Here is a 20,858-nt window from a genome sequence, read left to right on the forward strand (position 1 = left end):
GTGCGGTTTTTGAGTCACATGACCTATGAAAAAACACGACGAGCACAGTAAAATGTGCGTTTTAGGTGCCATTATCAGTGCCTTTTTCTTTATCAGCAAAATGCTGAATAATCAATCTTCAGCCGATATGTTTGGGCCATCAAAATTTCGGTGTATCTCTAATCTTTACCAGGGCTAAACCAAAAATCCATAAGCGCTATAGCTATGAGTCGCTTGTAAAATGTCATAATCCAACAATGTTTGATGAACTAAACCCAGTGCAGCCATCAACCACTGGAACAATGGATATACAGAAAAAGAGACAACTTGAAGATGGCGCTCTATGGGTCAATTCCAGAAAGTATATATAAAACCATAAATAGAATGGTTACCTGGGGATTCATGTTACCAGCCCAGGAATTCCCAGCTGTCGGTGGTGTTGTCCCTGCCTTTTGGACACAGGTCCAGCTTCAGCTCACTCTGCTGACAGAGGGCTGCAATCTCTCCCCCTTGTTTTTTTAAGGCTCCACATGGCCAATATTACCAGCAAGCCGTTCAGATCGTTTTAACCCCTCTCCACCTGGAAGCCTTCAAGTGGTATCATTTGCTTTTAATACAACTCTTCTCATTGTGTCATATACCTTGACTATTACAGTTTCCAAGTTTCATAAACTTTTATCAGTCTCTGCTTGATTGACTTGTAGTGCAATAAGCATTTTATTCTATTTATGGTTTTATAAATACTTTCTGGAATTGACCCCTAGAGCGCCATCTTCAAGTTGTCTAATCTTTACCAGAGCAAGCCCCTGTGCTCTGCCTAGCCGAGGCTTTTTCAACCAGGGTGGCTTCAGAACTCTTCAGGGGTGCATTGGCAACACTGCCTAAAATTTCCCCAAGAAATTTATTAGGGTTGTCCCGATACTAGTATCGTTACCGATACCAAGCATTTGCCTGAGTACTTGTACTCGGGCAAATGCTCCCGATACTTCACCTGATACCTGTACAGTCAGCGGTGATCGGTGAGTGGGGGAGTTACAAGCTTCTCCCCCCCCTTTCAGCTGCTTTAGTGAAATGATCTATACAGCGGTGACCGGTGCTTGTAACTCCAACACACACCGCTGACTGTCACCGCATCCTCCTCCAGTCCCCCTCCGTTCTGCTGTCCCCCTCCTTTCTTCCTCCGTGTCCCCCTCCGTTCTGCTGTCCCCCTCCTTTCTTCCTCCGTGTCCCCCTCCTTTCTGTTGTCCCCCTCCTTTCTTCCTCCGTGTCCCCCTCCTTTCTGTTGTCCCCCTCCTTTCTTCCTCCGTGTCCCCCTCCTTTCTGTTGTCCCCCTCCTTTCTTCCTCCGTGTCCCCCTCCTTTCTGTTGTCCCCCTCCTTTCTTCCTCCGTGTCCCCCTCCGTTCTGCTGTCCCCCTCCTTTCTTCCTCCGTGTCCCCCTCCGTTCTGTTGTCCCCCTCCTTTCTTCCTCCGTGTCCCCCTCCGTTCTGTTGTCCCCCTCCTTTCTTCCTCCGTGTCCCCCTCCGTTCTGCTGTCCCCCTCCTTTCTTCCTCCGTGTCCCCCTCCGTTCTGCTGTCCCCCTCCTTTCTTCCTCCGTGTCCCCCTCCGTTCTGCTGTCCCCCTCCTTTCTTCCTCCGTGTCCCCCTCCGTTCTGCTGTCCCCCTCCTTTCTTCCTCCGTGTCCCCCTCCGTTCTGTTGTCCCCCTCCTTTCTTCCTCCGTGTCCCCCTCCGTTCTGTTGTCCCCCTCCTTTCTTCCTCCGTGTCCCCCTCCGTTCTGTTGTCCCCCTCCTTTCTTCCTCCGTGTCCCCCTCCGTTCTGTTGTCCCCCTCCTTTCTTCCTTCGTGTCCCCCTCCGTTCTGCTGTCCCCCTCCTTTCTTCCTCCGTGTCCCCCTCCGTTCTGCTGTCCCCCTCCTTTCTTCCTCCGTGTCCCCCTCCGTTCTGCTGTCCCCCTCCTTTCTTCCTCCGTGTCCCCCTCCGTTCTGTTGTCCCCCTCCTTTCTTCCTCCGTGTCCCCCTCCGTTCTGTTGTCCCCCTCCTTTCTTCCTCCGTGTCCCCCTCCGTTCTGTTGTCCCCCTCCTTTCTTCCTCCGTGTCCCCCTCCGTTCTGTTGTCCCCCTCCTTTCTTCCTCCGTGTCCCCCTCCTTTCTGTTGTCCCCCTCCTTTCTTCCTCCGTGTCCCCCTCCGTTCTGTTGTCCCCCTCCTTTCTTCCTCCGTGTCCCCCTCCGTTCTGTTGTCCCCCTCCTTTCTTCCTCCGTGTCCCCCTCCTTTCTGTTGTCCCCCTCCTTTCTTCCTCCGTGTCCCCCTCCGTTCTGCTGTCCCCCTCCTTTCTTCCTCCGTGTCCCCCTCCGTTCTGCTGTCCCCCTCTTTTCTTCCTCGTGTCCCCCGCCGTTCTGCTGTCCCATGTCCTCCTCCTTCCTTTGATGCATGAACAGAGTCAGTGATCACTGACTCTGTCAATTCACATAACTGAAACATTGTAACCTCCTGTGATTAAGATGTCTCAGTTTATGAATGGAGAGGAGCGGCTGTCCTCTCTCCATTCATTCTCAGTGCAGCTGAGGCTGCAGAGAAAGGAACTGGTGAATCTCTATCCTTGGTCTCTTTCTCTGTCTCAAGGGGGAGATTTCAGGGGTCTATTAAGACCCCTGATATCTCACAAAGCCCCCCAACAGGGCCGATTAAAAAAAAAAAAGAAGTAGTATTGCAATAAATAATAAAAAAAATATTATTGTAAAAAATAATAAAAATTAAAATATAAAAAACACACAGACACCATCCATCCCCTCCCTCCCTAAAAATAGAAAGCATTGTTAAAAAAAAAAAAAGAACTGTTGCGTCCCAAGTGACAGTTAGCATCCCATATACTTACTGCAACTAAATTAACTATTGCAAAATCATGGAAAACTTCAGTCCTAAGTTTCGAAGCAGTTAAAAACCGCATTAATGATACCATGGTTAATGAAAAGCTGACAGCAATATTATCAGATACACATGATAAATTTCTTCGAACATGGCAACCATGGGTAAACTATGCCCACCCCTCCAGATTCGACTCGGCACTACTCTCCTTGTAATGGAAACAAAGGCACCCCACCCCGCGGACCTCTTCCCCCCCCTCTTCCCCCCCCCCTTCTTTCTGCACTCCCCACTTTTTCTTCTCTATTAATCTCCTTTTCTTCTTCTCCTGAAGCACTAAGTCAGTTCCTTTTTACTCCCATTCTTAAATTTTTTTTAGTTTGGGCAACTTTTCCTTTATATATCTTTGATTCCACAGGTTTACCCCTGATGGAGATATGGTACAGGCTGACAATTGATTTGGAACACTTTTTGCCTCCTCAGTGCTTTATGTATCGATACATGGTCATGTGTTATGAATCCTGTTTTCATTTCTTATTATTATAAACTCCTTTTTTTTTTTTGTTTTTTTTTTTCTTTTCTTTTTTGTTCTATGTACCATGAATATGCACTCATGTATCCGCATAATGTACATATATATGTTTCTCCTTTTGTACTAACAACACCCTTTATGTTCAATAAAAACCTTTTGTACAAGAAAAAAAAAATTGTAAACCCCCCCCCCCCCCCCAAAAAACGCTGTCACGGGACATTAAAAAAAATTATCAGTATCAGTGAGTACTTGAAAAAAAGTATCGGTACTTGTACTCGGTCTTAAAAAAGTGGTATCGAGACTAGAGGTCGACTGATATGGGTTTTTCTCTGGCCGATGCCGATATTTAGAAATCTCGGTGGCCGATATGTGATGCCGATTTTTTGGGGCCGATATATTAGGCCGATTTTTTTTTTTTTCTTTTTTTTTTTCCCTTCATCTCATAAAATCTAACAGTTAGACCCCTTTCACACTGGGGCGTTTTTCAGGCGCTTTTGGGCTAAAAATAGCGCCTGTAAAGTGCCTGTAAAACGGCTCCCCTGCAGTCTCAGTGTGATATCCCGAGTGCTTTCACACTGAGGCGATGTGCTGGCAGGATGTTAAAAAAAAAGTCCTGCAAGCATTATCTTTGGAGCGGTGTATATCGCTGCTCCACCACTCCTGCACATTGAAATGAATGCGCACCGCTGTCGAAGCGCCTGCAAAGCTTCAGGGGCGCATTTAACCCCTTCCTCTGCTACTAGCGGTGTTATAAGCGCCCCGCTAGCAGCCGAATAGCGCTGCTAAAATGACGGTAAAGCGCCGCTAAAACTAGCAGCGTTTTACCGTCAACGCATGCCCGCTCCAGTGTGAGAGCAACCTTAACCACTTAAGGACCGCCTAACGCCGATTTACGTCGGCAAAGCGGCACGGGCAGGCAAAATCACGTACATGTACGTGATTTGCCTTCCGCGGGTGGGGGGTCCGATCGGACCCCCCCCCGCCGCCCGAGGCGGTCCCGTTCTGTTCCCCGGCGATCCGAGATGAGGGGGAGGCCATCCGTTCGTGGCCCCCCCCTCGCGATCGCCGCCGGCCAATGGGAACACTCCTTTGCTGCTGTATGCTAAACAGCAGCAAAGGAAATGATGTCATCTCCCCTCAGCTCGGTATTCCGTTCCAGCGCCGAGGGGAGAAGACATCAATGTAAGTGCACAACACACTACACACACAGTAGAACATGCCAGGCATACAAAACACCCCGATCCCCCCCCCCGATCGCCCCCCGATCCCCCCCCAATCACCCCCCCCCCTGTCACAAACTGACACCAGCAGGTTTTTTTTTTTTTTTTTTTTCTGATTACTGCATAGTGTCAGTTTGTGACAGTTAGCAGTGGTAGGACAGTTAGTATTACCCCCCTTTAGGTCTAGGGTACCCCCCTAACCCCCCCTAATAAAGTTTTAACCCCTTGATCACCCCCTGTCACCAGTGTTGCTAAGCGATCATTTTTCTGATCGCTGTATTAGTGTCGCTGGTGACGCTAGTTAGGGACGTAAATATTTAGGTTCGCCGTCAGCGTTTTATAGTGACAGGGACCCCCATATACTATCTAATAAATGTTTTAACCCCTTGATTGCCCCCTAGTTAACCCTTTCACCACTGATCACCGTATAAACGTTACGGTTGACGCTGGTTAGTTTGTTTATTTTTTATAGTGTCAGGGCACCCGCCGTTTATTACCGAATAAAGGTTTAGCCCCCTGATCGCCCGGCGGTGATATGCGTCGCCCCAGGCAGTGTCAGATTAGCGCCAGTACCGCTAACACCCACGCACGCAGCATACGCCTCCCTTAGTGGTATAGTATCTGTACAGATCAATATCTGATCCGATCAGATCTATACTAGTGTCCCCAGCAGTTTAGGGTTCCCAAAAACGCAGTGTTAGCGGGATCAGCCCAGATACCCGCTAGCACCTGCGTTTTGCCCCTCCGCCCGGCCCACCCAAGTGCAGTATCGATCGATCGCTGTCACTTACAAAACACTAAACGCATAACTGCAGCGTTCGCAGAGTAAGGCCTGATCCCTGCGATCGCTAACAGTTTTTTTGGTAGCATTTTGGTGAACTGGCAAGCAAGCACCAGGCAGCGTCAGGTTAGCGCCAGTAGCGCTAACACCCACGCACGCACCGTACACCTCCCTTAGTAGTATAGTATCTGATCGGATCAATATCTGATCCGATCAGATCTATACTAGCGTCCCCAGCAGTTTAGGGTTCCCAAAAACGCAGTGTTAGCGGGATCAGCCCAGATACCTGCTAGCACCTGCGTTTTGCCCCTCCGCCCGGCCCGGCCCACCCAAGTGCAGTATCGATCGATCACTGTCCCTTACAAAACACTAAACGCATAACTGCAGCGTTCGCAGAGTCAGGCCTGATCCCTGCGATCGCTAACAGTTTTTTTGGTGGCGTTTTGGTGAACTGGCAAGCACCAGCCCCAGGCAGCATCAGGTTAGCGCCAGTACCGCTAACACCCACGCACGCAGCATACACCTCCCTTAGTGGTATAGTATCTGAACGGATCAATATCTGATCCGATCAGATCTATACTAGCGTCCCCAGCAGTTTAGGGTTCCCAAAAACGCAGTGTTAGCGGGATCAGCCCAGATACCTGCTAGCACCTGTGTTTTGCCCCTCCGCCCGGCCCAGCCCAGCCCACCCAAGTGCAGTATCGATCGATCACTGACACTTACAAAACACTAAACGCATAACTGCAGCGTTTGCAGAGTCAGGCCTGATCCCTGCGATCGCTAACAGTTTTTTTGGTAGCGTTTTGGTGAACTGGCAAGCACCAGCGGCCTAGTACACCCCGGTCGTAGTCAAACCAGCACTGCAGTAACACTTGGTGACGTGGCGAGTCCCATAAGTGCAGTTCAAGCTGGTGAGGTGGCAAGCACAAGTAGTGTCCCGCTGCCACCAAGAAGAGGACAAACAGGCCCGTCGTGCCCATAGTGCCCTTCCTGCTGCATTCGCCAATCTTAATTGGGAACCCACCACTTCTGCAGCACCCGTACTTCCCCCATTCACATCCCCAACCAAATGCAGTCGGCTGCATGAGAGGCATTTTCTTTATGTCCTACCGAGTACCCCTACCCAACGAACCCCCCAAAAAAGATGTCGTGTCTGCAGCAAGCGCGGATATAGGCGTGACACCCGCTATTATTGTCTCTCCTGTCCTGACAATCCTGGTCTTTGCATTGGTGAATGTTTTGAACGCTACCATACACTAGTTGAGTATTAGCGTAGGGTACAGCATTGCACAGACTAGGCACACTTTCACAGGGTCTCCCAAGATGCCATCGCATTTTGAGAGACCCGAACCTGGAACCGGTTACAGTTACAAAAGTTAGTTACAAAAAAAGTGTAAAAAAAAAAATATATATATAAAATAAAAAAAAATAGTTGTCGTTTTATTGTTCTCTCTCTCTCTATTCTCTCTCTATTGTTCTGCTCTTTTTTACTGTATTCTATTCTGCAATGTTTTATTGTTATTATGTTTTATCATGTTTGCTTTTTCAGGTATGCAATTTTTTATACTTTACCGTTTACTGTGCTTTATTGTTAACCATTTTTTTGTCTTCAGGTACGCCATTCACGACTTTGAGTGGTTATACCAGAATGATGCCTGCAGGTTTAGGTATCATCTTGGTATCATTCTTTTCAGCCAGCGGTCGGCTTTCATGTAAAAGCAATCCTAGCGGCTAATTAGCCTCTAGACTGCTTTTACAAGCCGTGGGAGGGAATGCCCCCCCCCCCCCCCCACCGTCTTCCGTGTTTTTCTCTGGCTCTCCTGTCTCAACAGGGAACCTGAGAATGCAGCCGGTGATTCAGCCAGCTGACCATAGAGCTGATCAGAGACCAGAGTGGCTCCAAACATCTCTATGGCCTAAGAAACCGGAAGCTACGAGCATTTTATGACTTAGATTTCGCCGGATGTAAATAGCGCCATTGGGAAATTGGGGAAGCATTTTATCATACCGATCTTGGTGTGGTCAGATGCTTTGAGGGCAGAGGAGAGATCTAGGGTCTAATAGACCCCAATTTTTTCAAAAAAGAGTACCTGTCACTACCTATTGCTATCATAGGGGATATTTACATTCCCCGAGATAACAATAAAAATGATTAAAAAAAAAAAAATATGAAAGGAACAGTTTAAAAATAAGATAAAAAAAGCAGAAAAATAATAAAGAAAAAAAAAAAACAAAAAAAAAAAACACCCCTGTCGCCCCCTGCTCTCGCGCTAAGGCGAACGCAATCGGCGGTCTGTCGTCAAACGTAAACAGCAATTGCACCATGCATGTGAGGTATCACCGCGAAGGTCAGATCGAGGGCAGTAATTTTTGCAGTAGACCTCCTCTGTAGATCTAAAGTGGTAACCTGTAAAGGCTTTTAAAGGCTTTTAAAAATGTATTTATTTTGTTGCCACTGCACGTTTGTGCGCAATTTTAAAGCATGTCATGTTTGGTATCCATGTACTCGGCCTAAGATCATCTTTTTTATTTCATCAAACATTTGGGCAATATAGTGTGTTTTAGTGCATTAAAATTTAAAAAAGTGTGTTTTTTCCCCAAAAAATGCGTTTGAAAAATCGCTGCGCAAATATTGTGTGAAAAAAAAAAATGAAACACCCACCATTTTAATCTGTAGGGCATTTGCTTTAAAAAAATATATAATGTTTGGGGGTTCAAAGTAATTTTTTTGCAAAAAAAAAAACTTTTTCATGTAAACAATAAGTGTCAGAAAGGGCTTTGTCTTCAAGTGGTTAGAAGAGTGGGTGATGTGTGACATAAGCTTCTAAATGTTGTGCATAAAATGCCAGGACAGTTCAAACCCCCCCCAAATGACCCCATTTTGGAAAGTGGACACCCCAAGCTATTTGCTGAGAGGCATGTCGAGTCCATGGAATATTTTATATTGCGACACAAGTTGCGGGAAAGAGACACATTTTTTTTTTTTTTTTTTTTTTGCACAAAGTTGTCACTAAATGATATATTGCTCAAACATGCCATGGAAATATGTGAAATTACACCCCAAAATACATTCTGCTGCTTCTCCTGAGTACGGGGATACCACATGTGTGAGACTTTTTGGGAGCCTAGCCGCGTACGGGGCTCCGAAAACCAATCACCGCCTTCAGGCTTTCTAAGGGCGTGAATTTTTGATTTCACTCTTCACTGCCTATCACAGTTTCGGAGGCCATGGAAAGCCCAGGTGGCACAAACCCCCCCCAAATGACCCCATTTTGGAAAGTAGACACCCCAAGCTATTTGCTGAGAGGTATAGTGAGTATTTTGCAGACCTCACTTTTTGTCACAAAGTTTTGAAAATTGAAAAAAGAAAAAAAAAAATGTTTTTTCTTGTCTTTCTTCATTTTCAAAAACAAATGAGAGCTGCAAAATACTCACCATGCCTCTCAGCAAATAGCTTGGGGTGTCTACTTTCCAAAATGGGGTCATTTGGGGGGGTTTTGTGCCACCTGGGCATTCCATGGCCTCCGAAACTGTGATAGGCAGTGAAGAGTGAAATCAAAAATTTACACCCTTAGAAATCCTGAAGGCGGTGCTTGGTTTTCGGGGTCCCGTACGCGGCTAGGCTCCCAAAAAGTCCCACACATGTGGTATCCCCGTACTCAGGAGAAGCAGCTAAATGTATTTTGGGGTGCAATTCCACATATGCCCATGGCCTGTGTGAGCAATATATCATTTAGTGACAACTTTATACAAAAAAAAAAAAAAAAAAGTGTCACTTTCCCACAACTTGTGTCAAAATATAAAATATTCCATGGACTCAATATGCCTCTCAGCAAATAGCTTGGGGTGTCTACTTTCCAAAATGGGGTCATTTTGGGGGGTTTTGTGCCACCTGGGCATTCCATGGCCTCCGAAACTGTGATAGGTAGTGAGGAGTAAAATCAAAAATTTACACCCTTAGAAATCCTGAAGGTGGTGATTGGTTTTCGGGGCCCCGTACGCGGCTAGGCTCCCAAAAAGTCCCACACATGTGGTATCTCCATACTCAGGAGAAGCAGCTGAATGTATTTTGGGGTGCAATTCCACATAGGCCCATGGCCTGTGTGAGCAATATATCATTTAGTGACAACTTTTTGTAAATATTTTTTTTTTTTTTGTCATTATTCAATCACTTGGGACAAAAAAAATAAATATTCAATGGGTTCAACATGCCTCTCAGCAATTTCCTTGGGGTGTCTACTTTCCAAAATGGGGTCACTTGGGGGGGTTTTGTACTGCCCTGCCATTTTAGCACCTCAAGAAATGACATAGGCAGTCATAAACTAAAAGCTGTGTAAATTACAGAAAATGTACCCTAGTTTGTAGACGCTATAACTTTTGCGTAAACCAATAAATATACGCTTATTGACATTTTTTTTACCAAAGACATGTGGCCGAATACATTTTGGCCTAAATGTATGACTAAAATTTAGTTTATTGGATTTTTTTTATAACAAAAAGTAGAAAATATCATTTTTTTTCAAAATTTTCGGTCTTTTTCCGTTTATAGCGCAAAAAATAAAAACCGCAGAGGTGATCAAATACCATCAAAAGAAAGCTCTATTTGTGGGAAGAAAAGGACGCAAATTTCGTTTGGGTACAGCATTGCATGACCGCGCAATTAGCAGTTAAAGCGACGCAGTGCCAAATTGGAAAAAGACCTCTGGTCCTTAGGCAGCATAATGGTCCGGGGCTCAAGTGGTTAAGTGATACAGAAATTTTTTTACATTTAAACATTTATTAAACTAAACAAACCTCCAATCAGTTCACTTGTATGTAGAATTTAGAAAAAAAAAAAAAACTATATCTTAAATATTAAATATACAAAAAGAGGTAATCAAAACTTTTGGACGAAAAAAATGGGCTAACTTTACTGCTTAGTTTTTTTTTTTTATTTATTAATGTATTTTTTCAAAAATAATTGCGTTTGAAAGACCGCTGCGCAAATACCGTGTGACATAAAATATTGCAACAAATGCTATTTTATTCCCTAGGGTCTCTGCTAAAAAAATATATATATATAATGTTTGGGGGTTCTAAGTGATTTTCTAGCAGAAAATACAGGATTTTTACTTGTAAGCAACAAATGTCAGAAAAGATTAAGGCCTCTTTCACACGGACTGTCCGTTCAGGTCCGCCTGTCAGTTTTTTAGGCGGACCTGAACGGACACTCCATGGAGGTCTATGGAGCGTCGGATGTCAGCAGTGACATGTCCGCTGACATCCGACCCGCTCCGATCCGAAAAAGTGTAACGGAGGAAAAACCTACTTTTCCATCCGTTTTCGGATCGGATCGGGTGACGACGGACTCTACGGTCCGTCATCACCCGATCCCCCATAGGGGAGAGCGGCGCTCTGACAGGTCCGTCGCTGCACAGTGTGCAGCGACGGACCTGTCATCTTCCTGCTCAACGGGGATCGGCGGAGCGATCCCCGCTGAGCAAGCGGATGTTCACGGGGCGGATTATCGCTGATCCGCCCCATGTGAAAGAGCCCTAAGGCCTCTTTCACACGGATGATCCGTATGTCCGTTTTTCATCCATCCGTTTTCGGATGAAAAACGGACATACAGTCATCCCTATGGAGCGTCGGATGTCAGCGGTGACATGTCCGCTGACATCCGACCCGCTCCGATCCGAAAAGTGTAACGGAGGAAAAACCTACTTTTTCCTCCGTTTTCGGATCGGATCGGATGACGACGGACACTACGGACCGTCATCATCCGATCCCCCCATAGGGGAGAGCGGCGCTCTGACAGGTCCGTCGCTGCACAGTGTGCAGCGATGCACCTGTCATCTTCCTGCTCAGCGGGGATCGGCGGAGCTATCCCCGCTGAGCAAGCGGATGTTCACGGGGCGGATCATGACTGATCTGCCCCGTGTGAAAGAGGCCTTAGTCTTTAAATGGTTAAACTGAGAGCTTCTACACTGGGAGCTCAGTTCATTCATAAGTGTAAACATTGTATCCTTCAGGTTCTTTTTATCAGATTTGGCAGGCTGCCCAGAGGAGGGAGAAGTCGCTTCACAGAACATTTCAGGCAACTTTCACTGACTTCTATTACAGAAGTCATTTGCAAGTAGCGCTGAAGTTTTTTTTTATCAGCACAATCGGCCGATGCCGATTAAGTAAAAAACACCAAATATCGGCCGATATATCGGTCGACCTCTAATCGAGACAAACCTAAAAATGTATACAGGCCAGCAGGTGGATGAAGCCTGCCTTTTAGTTACACCAAGCCACAGGTTTTCATTGGGCATTAAAATCTTCCAGCCTCCAGAGTCCTAACAACCAAATGATGTCATTGGTATATTTATTTTAAAAAGGGAGCTCATTGATAAGGACGACGTCAGGCGCCTGCACAGCATCCTTGTTTGCCGATTCTCTGACCCTCTACGTCAGCACTGGGGTCACATTAGCTGGAAGAGCTAGGAAGAAAAACACTGGAATACTAGTCAGTACCAGTGTGCAAAGATGTATTTACTTTATAAGAATAAATCACCTCTACCATTGGGAATTCTATGTATGTGGATGTTGCAACCATTTGTTTATTTTTTTACATTTTAGAACGGGGGCCATGAGATCATCTATAATTTTAAAAGAGTGTCTTGACTGAAAAAAAGGTTGAGAAACCCTGGCCTAGCCTATACAGTACCCCACTGAGCCCATTCACAAACGCATGTGGCAAGTGCCACAAATCAGTGCAATCATTTATTGTTCATTGTTAATCAGACTGTAATGCCCTGTACACACGATAGGATTTTCAGACAACAAATGTTCGATGGGAGCTTGTTGTGGGAAATTCCGACTGTGTGTTGGCTCCATCGGACATTTTCCGTCTGAATTTCCGACAAACAAAATTTGAGATCTGGATCTCAAATTTTCTGACGCACCGATCATGTGTACACAATTCCGACACACAAAATTCCATGCATGCTCGGAATCAAGCAGAAGAGCCGCACTGGCTATTGAACTTCATTTTTCTCGGCTCGTCACACATGTTGTATGTCACCGCGTTCGTGACGTTCGGAATTTCCGACAACATTTGTGTGACCGTGTGTATGCAAGACAAGTTTGAGCCAACATCCGTCGGAAATAAATCCTAGGATTTTGTTGTTGGAAAATCCTATTGTGTGTACAGGGCATTGGAGATTGAAATCAGATTGGTTAACATAAATTTGTGCATGTAAAAGGAAATTCAAAGCATGTTGTTCTCAAACAAATGTTTTATATGTACTATCGCTCTCCAGCCCTTCTCTCCCTCCACCCACAAACCCAGAACAGGACTTTTTGCATACAGGACTATTTGCACCAATCATTAGTGCCGAAACCTTCCCTTGCTGCTACCATTCATATCTGCCCTTGCAAAACATTTTCTGTCAGAGGTTCAAGATTTGCCGAAAAATCATGGGTGACCTTTTTATTTATTCCCAAGGTTGGACCCAACAATGGCGTCTGCATAGCAGGAGTGTCCTTAGGCTCTATGGGCAGCCTTTCACTGGTCCACACCAGGTGTACATTTAATCATGGTGACCACAGCTTGTATCTGGTCACCTATAGGGCACCATAAAAAGACAACTATACAAGCGGGGGACAAACTGTCATTTTCTAGAACATTAGACACAGCACTTCGTAATGCCTGGGTTTTTAGTTCTGACTGTAAGAGCGCACTTAAAGCGACACTAAACCCTCTTATCCTTTACAGCAAAGGAAGATGCCATTTTAGACTTGGTTAATGTAGTTGCCATGTGATCAGGTATGACATCAGTCATATGATGGCTTGACAGCATGCTAGAAAGCACAAGCAACTGTGACTTATCAGTGTGCCTTGAATGAGTTTTGGGAAATAATTAAAGTGGTTGTTAATCCTAAACATTTTTTTACCTTAAAGTGGTTGTAAACCCTTTACAACCACTTTTGCCTACAGGTAAGTGTATAATAAGGCTTACCTTTAGCTACCGTGAATTTCTACCGTGAAGTTTAGGAGATATTCACTGTATACTCATGTGCCGATGTCATCAGCACATGCGCACCTAAGAGACGGCTCTTAGATGCCGTTTCTTCAGCTAGTTTACAATTACCAGCGGCTCCCACGCGCATGAGTGACGTCAATGCGGCTGGGGTCAATCACAGAGCCGGAGCCCGCAATATCCGGAAGTAGCTCCGGTAGACATGTTGTCAGCCAAAGTGGTGTGCCGGGACCGCTGCGGGGGCTTCGATCTAAGGTAAGTATATCATAATGAGCCAGTATGCTATATCTAAGGTAAGTATATTATAATGAGCTATGCATACTAGCTCATTGTGCCTTTGTCTTGCAGATTTTTTATTTTTTTTATTTGTCCCCGTGGGTTTACAACCACTTTAATGCATTCCTTGCATTAAGGTAAAAAAATGTTTAGGTGTCAGGTGCCCCCCCTCCCCCCCCCCCTTTTACTTACCTGAGCCCTCATTCAATCCAGCGTGGTGCACGTCTGCAGCTCTTCTCTCCCCTCACTTCCAGGTCTCGCTGGCTTTGCTGGGGCACCAGGAGCCATTGGCTTCCAGTGCTGCCAATCAAATCCGGTGATGAGGGTGCGGGGGGGACAAATGAGGGGCCAGGAGCGCTGGCGGGGGGCGAAAAGGAGGTTCGCGGCCGCTCTGTGCAATTCCATTGCACAAATCAGGTAGGTATGACATGCTAGCTTGTTATTTTATTTACCTTTACAATTACTTTAAAACAATGGGTTTAGTCAAAACGTTTTCCTTAAAAGCAGAGCTCCACCCGAAAGGGTAAGCAACGCTTGTTCGCACCCTCCACTGCCACATTTTGGAGGGGAGCGAGTACATGGCTTTGACATGTACCCGCTCTCATTTCCGGGTAAGATCGTCATGGCGATCTCTGAGCATTTCCGGCCCCTCCTCCTTCCCCTGCCGCCTTCTGGGAAACACAGGTCCCAGAAGACGGCGAGACCATTCTAAAAGCACAACGCAACTCGCACATGCGCAACAGGAAACCGGTTGTTAAGCCTGAAGGCTTCACTGCCAGTTTCCCTTACTTACAATGCTGACGCCTGCACCCGAAGCAGTTTGACGAATCGGCTTGGGGTGCCGACATTGTGGGATTCTTGGACAGGCATTACATTTTTTTTCCCCCCAGACTGGAGCTCCTCTAAGCTTTGATGGGACACTGACAAGACTTCCCTGTTTGCAACTAACACCTCTGTTTTTAAATACAACAGAGTGTTGGCGATTCCTTCGATTTTGCATTCACAGGGCACCACTGTTGGCTGGGCACCCTTCTATACTATGAGTAACAGAGTACAGGACAGGAAATGTATGTGTTCGGTTCCCATTGCTGTCTGTTTCCCCACTGGTGAGGGTTACCACTGTCAATGAAACAAAAAGGGAGGGGGAAACCAAAAATTTTTTAAATGGAATGCCAGTCACCCCACCCCCCCTCCCCACCAAAAAATTAAAAAGGAAGCAGCTAAAAATACCGTAGCTGCTGACTTTTACTATTAGGGCACTTGCCTGTCCAGGGATCCCGCAGTGTCCTCACCCAAACCGATTCTTGAATCGGCTCTCGGGTGCTGGTGCCAGCATTTTGGGTAAGGGAAACCGGCAGCTTCACAGCTGGCTTTCTACCATGCATGTACAACTCGTGCTGCGCTTTCTCAATGGGCCATCTGTGGTGAGGGCCGAAACTCTGGTCAAGTTTGTCGCGGTGAACTCAGCAGGAAGTGGGAGCGGGTACCTGCCAAAACAAAGTACACCCCCTCCCCCCCACAAGGTGCCAATTGTGGCACTGGAAGGGAGGGGGGGGGTGGAGAAGTAGACAAGCGGAGCTTAACCTTTTGGGTGGAACTCCACTTTAAGTAGTCACCAGACCCAAAGGTGGTGCGTTGCGTAAGCTTTCCAACGGGGGCACATGTTCTGGTGGAACTGCCAGATGGGAATTTCCCTAACTCATGGAAACTTTCCCCTCATTTCCTATTGCGTCTACAGGACAGGTTTTAAAGAGAAATCTCCCCAGCGAAAGCAAAAACAACCAGAGAGTGGTTTTAACCCTTCCCTACTCTATCCAAGATGAACTACATACACTTCCATTTTTACGGCAAGTTTCCACTTACCTGGGCCTCTTAATGGATTCTATGGGCTTTGGTGCTTGTATGATGTGTTCATTGAACTTTGGCTTCAGGTCTGTCAAGTCTTTCTTCTCTGTTGTCTTCACCTCTGGTTTTACAGGTTCTGGGGGTTTCTCATTACTGTGGAGCCCCTTAGTACAGCCCTGCAATTATCCACAAAAAATTCATTAAAATGATCATGGCAGAACTAAACTATATCTGAGCACCATAAACTAAAATTGCTATTTAAAGTAGTTGTAAAGGCAGAAGGTTTTTTGCACCTTAAGGCCCCTTTCACACTGGGGCGGTGGGGGCGTCGGCGGTACAACAGCGCTATTTTTAGCGCTGCTGTACCGTCATTCTTGCAGCGGTATTCGGCCGCTAGCGGTGCGGTTTTAACCCCCGCTGGCGGCCGAAAAAGGGTTAAAGTCCCTCGTACAGCGCGGCTATAGCCGCGCTGTCCCATTGATTTCAATGGGCAGAAGCGGTGAAGGAGCGGTGAATACACTGCTCCTTCACCGCTCCAAAAAAGCGGTTTGCAGGACTTTTTTCACCGCCCTGCCTGCGCACCGCTTCAGTGTGAAAGCCCTCGGGCTTTCACACTGAACAAACAGCGGAGGCTGTTTTAGGTCGGTTTGCAGGCGGTATTTTTAGCGCAATACCGCCTGCAAACCGCCCCAGTGTGAAAGGGGTCTAAAGGGGTTGTGAAGTCTCCCGGTTTTTCACATTGCATTCTATGCATTGAGGTGCCATCTATATGCCATCTGCCCTTAGCTCAGGTATGCAGACAGGATGGTGTTGCTTAGCTGAGAAAGCCCCCCACACCCCCCCACCTCTCGTCCCGATGAAAAAACAGGAACTTTATTTACTAAAGCTAGCAGCAAAGGGATTAAAAACCATTATTTATTAAGAGTTAAGTTCTGCTTCAACTTAAAAACTTAGCAACCGCCCGCCATGTACTACGGACAAGCAGCCGCTGTAGGCAAACTGATGTACCCATACATCACTGCCTACTTCTGGGTTTAGGCAGCGCGCATACGCACACCCCTCCTGGCTCCTGCTGTGACTGTACACAGCAGGAGCCTGACAGCAAGTCCCAGCCAATGATTCATAGCCCGGTCCTGCTGATCAGCTGTGTACAATCACAGCCCAGAGCTCTGTGTTGACATTCAACACAGAGCTCTGTACACAGAGAATGATCAGGGGTGTGAAACTTGGAGACCAACTTGTAAAAAGCAGCACACTATACACAAAGTAAGGCACATATATCGCCCTAGAAGTTAACCCCTTCCCAGCCAGTGTCATTAGTACAGTAACAGTGTATAGCACTATCACTGTATTAATGTCACTGAACGCACTATCACAGTCCCGTTATAAGTCCATGATTGCGGCCATTAAAAAAAATAAATAAATAAATAAATAAAAATTTAGTATATATCCCATAGTTTGTAGGCGCTGTAACTTCACGCAAACCAATCAATATACACCTAATGGAATCCCCCCCCCCCCATCAAAAACATGTAGCAGCATACATTTTGGCCAAAATTTATGAAGAAATTCGATTTGTTTTCCTATTGGATATGTTTTATAGCAGAAAGTAAAAAATATTGGGTTTTTTCCCCCAAATTTTTTTATCTTTTTTCGTTTATATCGCAAAATAAAAAACCCAGTGGTGATCAAATACCACCAAAAGAAAGCTCCAATTCTGGGGAAAAAATATTATATACATTTCATTTGGGTTCAATTGCCAGTTAACCACTTCGATACCAGGCCTATTTTGGCACTCCACCTACATGTAAAAAGCATCATTTTTTTTTTACTAGAAAATTACTCAGAACCCCCAAACATTATAGTTTTTTTTTTTTAGCAGACACCCTAGGGAATAAAATGGCGGTTGTTGTAACTTTCTATGCAGCACGGTATTTGCGCAACAATTTTTCAAACGCATTAAAAAAGAAAAAAAAAAAAAAAAAAAAAAGAACAGTTTCATGAATAATAACAAAACAGTAAAGTTAGCCCAATGTTTTTATATACTGTGAAAGATGATGTTATGCCGAGTAAATGGATACCCAACATGTCATGTTTCAAAATTGCGCACATTCGTGGAATGGCGCCAAACTCTGGTACTTTAAATCTTTTTACAGGTTACCAGTTTAGAGTTACAGAGTTGGCCTAGTGCTAGAATTATTGCTCTCGCACTAACACATGTGGCGATACCACATGTGTGGTTTGAACGGCGTTTACATATGTGGGCGGGACTTACGTGTGCGTTCGCTTCTGTGCACGAGCACACGGGAACGGGGGTGCTTTTTTTTTCAAATTATACTTTAATTTTTTTTTATTTATACACTTTCTCTTAAAAAAAAAAGACCACTTTTATTCCATTACAAGGAATATAAACATCCCTTGTAATAGGAATGGTGCGTGACAGGTCCTCTTTATGGAGAGATATGGGGTCACACTAATACATCAAATAACATTTTAACTAATTGCCTACCAGGCCAATTTTGACATTTCTCTCCTACATGTAAAAATCATAATTTTTTTGCTAGAAAATTACATAGAACCCCCAAACATTATATATGTTTTTTTAGCAGAGACCCTAGAGAATACAATGGCGGTCATTGCAACTTTTTATCTAGGTATTTGTGCAGAAATTTTCCAATGCGTTTTTTGGGGAAAAAAGCGGTTTTGGGCTTAAAAAAAAAAACAAGAACGTTAGCCCAATGTTTTTGCATAGTGTGAAAGATGAAGTTACGCAGAGTAAATAGATACCCAACATGTCACACTTCAAAATTGCACACGCTCGTGGAATGGCGCCAAACTTCGCTATTTAAAAATCCCCACAGGCGACGCTTTAAAAATTTTTACTGGTTACATGTTTTGAGTTACAGAGGAGGTCTAGGGCCAAAATTATTGCTCTTGCTCTACGTTTGCGGCGACACCTCACATGTGTGGTTTGAACACCGTTTTCATATGTGGGCGGGACTTATGTATGCGTTCGCTTCTGCATGCGAGCTCACGGGGACAGGGGCACTTTAAAATTTTTTTTTTTTTTTTTTTTATTGTTAATTTTACTTTTAGCTTAACACTTTTTTCCCAAAAAAAATTTTTTGATCACTTTTGTTTCTATTACAAGGAATGTAAACAAGGAATCCCTTGTAATAGGAATAAGCATGACAGATGCTCTTTACAGTGAGATGTGGGGTCAATAAGACCCCACATCTCACCTCTAGGCTTAGAAGCCTGAAATAAAAAAAAAAAAAAAAAAAAAAAAATGATTACCGCTTCCCAGCCGAAGCGGCGCCGTTTTTTTTAATACAGAGGCCGGGCGTGACGTCATAACATCGCGCTCGGCCTCCGAACGATCATAGAGACTCCGGCGACCATCTGGTCCGCCGGAAATCTCTATGCTAAACATCCGGGGCTGGCGGATCCTGTTTTACGACTCACCGATCGTAGCGGTGAGTCGGTACAAGCACCGGAGGGCAGCGGGAGGGGATGTCCCCTCTCGCCTCCCGTAAGAACGATCAATCGGCGGAACAGCCGCTATGATCGTTCTTATGCTGCGCAGATTCGCTGGCTCTAAAAACGATATCTGGATGATGTCTGTAGCTACAGGCATCACTCAGATATCCCCGCTCAAAGCCGAGGACGTCATTTGGCGTACGGCGGGCGGGAAGTGGTTAAATGCAAGCAGTGCAAGCACCTAAATTAGACCTGCTGTCAGCCTCTTGCAGTCCCTTGCAGGGCTCAGGCTAGTAGAGGGAGAAAAACTCTTATTAACCTACCCTTATTTATATAGAGGGGCAGTACATTTAAATCTATATAATTGTATTCCCAAGTACCGAAGGACCTTGGAATGAACTTCCCAGTGGGCACCAGCTTTTAAAAATAACAGTAACTTTCCAATATGAAGGCAGCACAGTGTTAGCACTTTCTTCTATCAGCAGAAGGGTCGCTGATTCGAATCCCAACCACAGCACTACCTGCCTGGAGTTTGCATGTTCTCCCTGTGCCTGCGTGGGTTTCCTCCGGGTACTCCGGTTTCCTCCCACACTCCAAAGACATGCTGGAAGGTTAATTGGCTCCTATCTAAACTGTCCCTAGTATGTGTGTGTGTATATAAGTGTGAGTTAGGAACCTTAGATTGTAAGCTCCTTGAGGGTAGGGACTGATGTGAATGTACAATGTATATGTAAAGTGCTGCGTAAATTGATGGCACTATACAAGTACCTGAAATAAATATGACAATAAAAGTGATTGCTGTTCTGCAGGCAGAGCTCCATACCGATTTACTTTTTTTTTTTTTTTTTTTCAGTTTTGGGGATGAGGAGCTATAAATATCCACTTGGTAGAATACAGACAGCCAAGATTGAATGCTACAATAAGGGCACTTTCACACGTAGGCGCTGGGGTAAAGCGTCGCTATTTTTAGCGTTGTTTTAGCGGCGCTAGCGGGGCACTTTTAACCCCCACTAGCGGCCGTAAAAGGGGTTAAAAGCCCTGCTGCAGCAGCGCTTTGCCAGCGCTGCCCACTGATTTCAATGGGCATGGGCGCTTTAGGAGTGGTGTATACACCGCTCCTAAAGTGCCTCAAAGATGCTGCTTGCAGGACTTTTTTAGCGTCCTGCAAGCGCACCGCTCCAGTGTGAAAGCCCTTGGGCTTTCACACAGGAGAGGCTCTTTACAGACGCTATTTTTAACGCTGTAGCGCCTCAGTGTGAAAGTAGCCTTAAAAGATCCTACATGAGTGGGACAAATATGTGCATACAAGAAATCGTGGGATATTTTCAAAAGACCGCAAAAACCACTGTGCACTTACCACAATACTGAGGAAATCTGAGAAATCTGTTGTTCTCCTCTTACAGCACGACCAGCCCTGTGTACAGGAAGACAGAAACAAGTCACACAACAGTCCCATCCCATCATCACTATGGATGGAACACGTTCTAATACACCTACCTTCAGAGCATCATGAAACACCGGCACACCGGGGTGGTAAGTACAGGAGTCTGAAACACACAACAATAAAGGCACGTCATCAGCACAGAACAGGGAGAACAAATGGAGGTGCTGCCCCAATAAAACAAGATTCTGTCACTCAATGTATCGGATTGCTGCTTGGGTGCATCACAACCCAAAACATGCAAAAAAACCCCTACATATCCAAAACCGCTAGTTTACTGAAACATTTAAGCACTTCAACCCCAGAATGATTTACCCAATTCCTGACCGCACCATTTTTTGTGATATGGCACTGTGTCCCTTTAACTGACAATTGTGCGGTCGTTTTACAAGAAATGGCGGTGATCAGCGATTTTTAGCTGGACTGAGACATGGCGGCGGACAGATC

At 45.5% G+C, this 20,858-nt stretch overlaps 1 protein-coding gene across 2 annotated transcripts in view; it reads right to left on the reverse strand.

The window, feature by feature from the left end:
• CHORDC1 (cysteine and histidine rich domain containing 1) overlaps nucleotides 1–20,858 on the reverse strand; it is a 64,907-nt gene that overhangs the window by 37,584 nt on the left and 6,465 nt on the right. For both annotated transcript variants that reach the window (XM_073612974.1, XM_073612975.1), the window contains exons 2-4: nucleotides 20,468–20,517; nucleotides 20,328–20,384; nucleotides 15,509–15,666 (exon numbers count right to left, since the gene is read on the reverse strand). In XM_073612974.1, the coding sequence (XP_073469075.1) occupies nucleotides 15,509–15,666; nucleotides 20,328–20,384; nucleotides 20,468–20,517 (265 nt within the window). The remainder of the gene's footprint in view (nucleotides 1–15,508; nucleotides 15,667–20,327; nucleotides 20,385–20,467; nucleotides 20,518–20,858) is intronic.

The sequence above is a fragment of the Aquarana catesbeiana genome, linkage group LG02 (genome assembly GCF_042186555.1).
Source record: "Aquarana catesbeiana isolate 2022-GZ linkage group LG02, ASM4218655v1, whole genome shotgun sequence".
Taxonomy (NCBI): Eukaryota; Metazoa; Chordata; class Amphibia; order Anura; family Ranidae; genus Aquarana; species Aquarana catesbeiana.